The 4724-nt window shown below is 57.9% G+C and overlaps 1 protein-coding gene across 1 annotated transcript; it reads right to left on the bottom strand.

Moving 5' to 3' along the window:
- Window positions 1-929: 929 nt before the first annotated feature.
- Window positions 930-1815, bottom strand: COX6B2 (cytochrome c oxidase subunit 6B2). Its single transcript, XM_060000021.1, is given in 3 exon segments — window positions 930-1074; window positions 1190-1290; window positions 1704-1815. Coding segments are annotated over 3 exon segments (264 nt in total). The 3' UTR covers window positions 930-1023.
- Between the last annotated feature and the right edge of the window lie 2909 nt (window positions 1816-4724).

Below are 4724 nucleotides of genomic sequence, written 5' to 3'. Positions count from 1 at the left end.
GGGAGGGGGGAGGGAGGTGGTTGGAGAGGTGACATTTTGAGGGGCATCTGGAATCAGGATGAATCTCAGCATTGTGGTCCCTGAGCTTGGCTGAGGGCAGGCCCAGAGCCCGAGTGGGGCGGGAGCGAAGAAGAATTTATCCTGGAGCTCTGAGCGTCCTGGAGGAGCTCGCAGTCAGGAACGGGCTGGCAGGAGAGACTGAAGTGACGTGTGTTTGATCAGAGGAGAAAAGGCTGCTCCTGGCTGTGGACAGGGCGCTCCAAAGACCTAGGGGACCAGCGCAGAGCACCCTGTTGGGAGGGGCTCATGTGATGGGGTTGGGGATGTACTGGGAGGGATGTGGAGTCAAAGGGGACAGGGGGGGACAGGGGAGTGAGGGAGTGGTGGCAAGCCGGGAAGGGTGGGGAGCAGGGGAGGGAGTGATGGGGTCAGCGCTGGGTGGTATATAAAAGACTCCTTGGAACTTGAGATGGGATGGAAGGGGTGGGGCAGGAAGTCCAGGAGCCAGCTGGGGAGGTGGTCCAGGAGGGGAAGAGGATCCTGAAGGTGGAGGTGGAGGGAGGACTTGGGTGACAGGTAGGTGTGGGGACTGAGAGGCAGGAGGACCCTGGAACTGTCCTGGTGGGCAAGTGTTGGGACTCAAAGAGCCAAGGGAGACCCTGCTGAGAAGAGACTGCTGCCTGCTGGAGGGGGGAAGGTGGGAAGGGGGTGGGAGCGGGGGGCTCAGCTTGCTCCTACCCTGACTGTCCTCCCTCCATACCAGCCCTGATGGAGCCCAGTCCTCCCTCATCCCTCCCATGATTAGAACCAGTAGTGTTGGCTGCAGGGCACAGACAGGGAGGATCTCCCGACGCCCCCGTGCGCACCTCACTGACCAGACATTAAGAAGAAATATCAGCAATAACATAGCTTTATTTGTAGCTTAAAGATGGGGCAGGGTTTGGGGTGGTGGGGCCCGGAAGATGAGAGAATTGGGGGTGATGACACTGATACTGATCCCTCGGAGAAGCCGCCCTCGGGCCGTTAGATTTTGGCAGCGAAAGTCCCGTCCTTGATCTCGGTCCAGCGCTGCACCTGGGGTGGGGGGGGGGGTAGGATGGAGGAAGGTGGGGAGCGGGCGCTTGCTCAGCTCAGCCGGCCCATCCACCCTCGCCCGGCCCGTCTGTGCGCTGCCCCTCTGTCCGCTCACGCAGCTCATGGGGCACAGCGCGTGGAACACGCGGAAGTAATACTCGTAGTGCTGTGTGCTTTTCCCTCGGCGCCTCATCCTCTTAACGCAGGGATGGTAGTCTGCCGAGTGGGGCGGGGGGGGGGGGGGAGGAGCGGGCAGGTGGGCGGGGTCTCAAGCACGCCCCGCCCCCTCCACGCCAAGGCCGCGCCCTCCAGAAAGGTCCAGCTGCAGACCCGCCTCCTCCCCGCAAGGCCTCCTCTATTCTGTCACCCCACCCTTCCGCGACTTGATCGCACGCCTCCAGAATAGGCCCCGACCTTCCACTGATCGGTCCCGCCCTATCATACAAGGCCCCTCCCCTCCCAGGTAGGTCCCGCCCCTTCAGACCGTGGTCCACTCCACCTCCCACCCCAACGGTCTCCGCCCCCGCGGCGAGTCCAGGACCCTCTCCTCGTCCTCAGGTGGGGCGCGCCCCTTCCTGCCTCCCACCTTCTCTCACCCGCTCCCCCTAACTTGGCCCGCGAGGTTTTACCCAGCAAGTTCTGGTAACAGTTACGGGTCTGGTTCTGCTTGGGGAAGCGCGGGTCGAAGGGTGCCGTTGGCCATCTCCCCTTTCAGGGCTTTGGGCAATCAATACCCAACATCCACGAAGGCGGCGTCTCCTGCGGGGAGGGATGGGGTTCTGTGGGGCCTAGGGGGCGCCCCTCGCTCCGACCCGCACTCAGCTCCTGACCCCCACCACGAAACCCAGCCCCCGTTCCCACCCGTCCTGCCCTCACCAGGCTGATGTCAGCGGGTCACTGGCTCAGTTGTGCTTGTGGCTCCGTCCGGGGACACCCTCGCTTCTGAGTCTCGAGGGTCCCAGCCCAGGAAAAACACGACCCTCCCGGTCGCATTGGCTGGGACCCCCGGAGCCCCAGGCAATGGACGCCGTTGCGCCGTTGCGTTGGGACGCGGGGCGGGGTCGGTGTGGACCCGCCTCCCCCGCCGCGACTCCCACCTCCGGCCCGACACCCCCACTTGGGGCCGGCGCTCACACACAGGCACCCGGGCGCTGCTCTTGCCGAGTCTCAGGCTCACGCTTTTAATCTCTGCGAAACTGGGCCACGCGGGCTCTCCCTCGACCCGCCCCCCGCCCCCCCCCAATATATAAAGATATAGATAGCTCTGGTCTCTACCGGAGAAGGAGCATCCCCGCCCGGCCTTTTCAGGACCCTGTTTCTTACAGTAGAGGTGCACAACACCTAGGGGCCTGTGAGGAAGAGGAAAGAGACAGGGTGGGGTCCGGGCTCCTGGACGCCAGCGCCAGGTATAAGGCTGATCTGCAGGGTTCAGGGGCTACCTGGCCCCGCTGGGCTCCTCTGGACACTTCGGCGACTGAGGTTGAGTCCCCCGCATCCCGCTATTGAGGCCGCTGGGAACCGTGCATGCTGCAGAGAGAAAGCCAGAGAGGGCTTTGCGGGATCGGCAGGGAGAGAGTAGTAACTGCTCAATAAATACATGCTGATGGGGGGCAGGGGGCGTGGTCCTGCTCCAGGGCCCGCCAAGCCTGAGCTGGAATCCACGTTTCCACCAGTGTCCCTCCTAGGTTTCTCTCCCTCCTGCCTCCTTAATATCAAGTCTGACTCTGGATCCTTTGCCCCAACATCCAAACGCACTAATATCTCTTTCCTCTTAAGCCCTCTTTTGTCCCACATCCTATACCAGCTTCCTCTTCAGGTCCCTCCTCCCCTTCCAGCAGATCACTTGGAAAGAGCTGGTCTACTCCTTCTCTCCGATTCCCCTCTTTACATACATATGTATGTATACAAGTAGTGGGAAAATACACATCCCATGAAATTTACCATTGTAACAATTTTAAAGTGTACAATTCAGTGGCATAAATTACATTCATAATGTTGTGCAAGCACCACCACTACCTAGCTCCCAGGACATATTCATCACCCCAAAAGGAAACCCCAAATCCATTAAGCAGTCACTTCCCGTTCCTCCCATCCCTTGCAGCTTCTGGCAGCCACCAATCTGCTTCGTGTCTCTTCGGATTTGCCTCTTCTGGACATTTCTTGCAAACGAAAATCGTACACTGTGTGGCCTTTTGTGTCTAGCTCCTTTCGCTCAGCCACATGTTTTCAAGAGTTGCAGCACGGTGATCCACTTCCTGTGCTCCCTTAAGCCTGCCCCACTCAGGTCTTCGTCCCCACCAGGTCACCTCCTTGCTGTTACATCCAGAGGTCCTCTCTCGTCCTGTCTTCCTTCACCTGCTCGTGGCATCTGACACGGCTGCCCTCACGATGCTCCTCATTTTCTTCACCTGGTGTTCAGGATGCTGTTCAGTGTTCACTCTCTGACTATGGTGCCCCTTTCCCTAAACACCTTGGCCTCTGTCTCCACCTGCAGTCACTCGCTGGTGACCTCCAGTCTCATAGCTTGCAGCAACCATCCATTTGCTGATGGTTCCCCAAATCATTCCAGACTCATGTGTCCAGCTGCGTACCCCGCATCCTCACCTGACATCTCAGAATCAAGATGTCCAAAATGGAATTCCTGATCTTGTCCCTGACATCTACTCCACTCACAGCCTCCTTGACTGCTGCATCTTCCCAGTGGCTCAGATCCCAAACCTCAATGCCATGTCAACATGCCCAATCCACGAGCTGATCCGTTGGCTCAACCATCAAAGTATCTCTGGAACCCCACCACCTCTCAATACCTCCGTTCCTTCCCCTCTTGTCCAAGCCACCATCATCTTGTTCCTGCATCATTGCAACTGCCTCCCCACTCTTCTCCCGGCATCCACCCTTCCTCCTCTACCTTCTCCACACTTCAGCCAGAGAGAGTCCTTTCTAACATACAGCAACTCCAGCCGTTCTGCTCAAAACCTCCAGTTTGCTCAGCATCAAACCCAAAGTACTTAAGATGGCCCCACATGATGGTGCCACCCTCGTGACTCCTGTGACCACAATTCCTACTCTGGGCTGTCCTGGAGCTCCTTCTTGGTCCAGCACATCGTACACATTCCTGCCTCAGGGACTTTGCAGTGGTTGTTCCTTCTGAAGGGAACGAATTTCCCCAGATGTCCACATGGCTTCCTCACTCCCCTCCTTCAGATCTTTACACAAATGACACTAGCTCACTGAGGCCCTCCCGGACCACCCAATCCAATACTGGAAGCTGCCTACCCCCACTCGTAGCCCTCCCTACCCTGCTGTTTGCCCAGAGCCCTATCAGCTAATAATGTACAATATAATTACTGTGGATTTTATTGTCAGAGTTCCCAGCTTCAGCACTACTGATATTTTGTGGAGGATCACACTTTGCTGTGGGGCACCATCGCGTACATTGTGGGATGTTGAGCATCGTCCCTGGACTCTACCCAAAAGATGCCAGGAGCACCCCCTCCCCAAATTGCTCAATGCCATGTCCATAGTGCATAGAATGATGCCTGGCACGTAGTTGACACTCACTAAACACTGAGAGCACAAAGGAAAGTGGAAAAAGAAGGAATGATCCTCTCTACCTCGTGGATAACAGAGTTGACAATACACGTTAGCTG

This window comes from Delphinus delphis, chromosome 20 (assembly GCF_949987515.2).
Source record: "Delphinus delphis chromosome 20, mDelDel1.2, whole genome shotgun sequence".
Lineage (NCBI taxonomy): Eukaryota > Metazoa > Chordata > Mammalia > Artiodactyla > Delphinidae > Delphinus > Delphinus delphis.
Note: the sequence above shows the minus strand (reverse complement) of the source record. Positions and strands in the feature narration are given on the sequence as shown.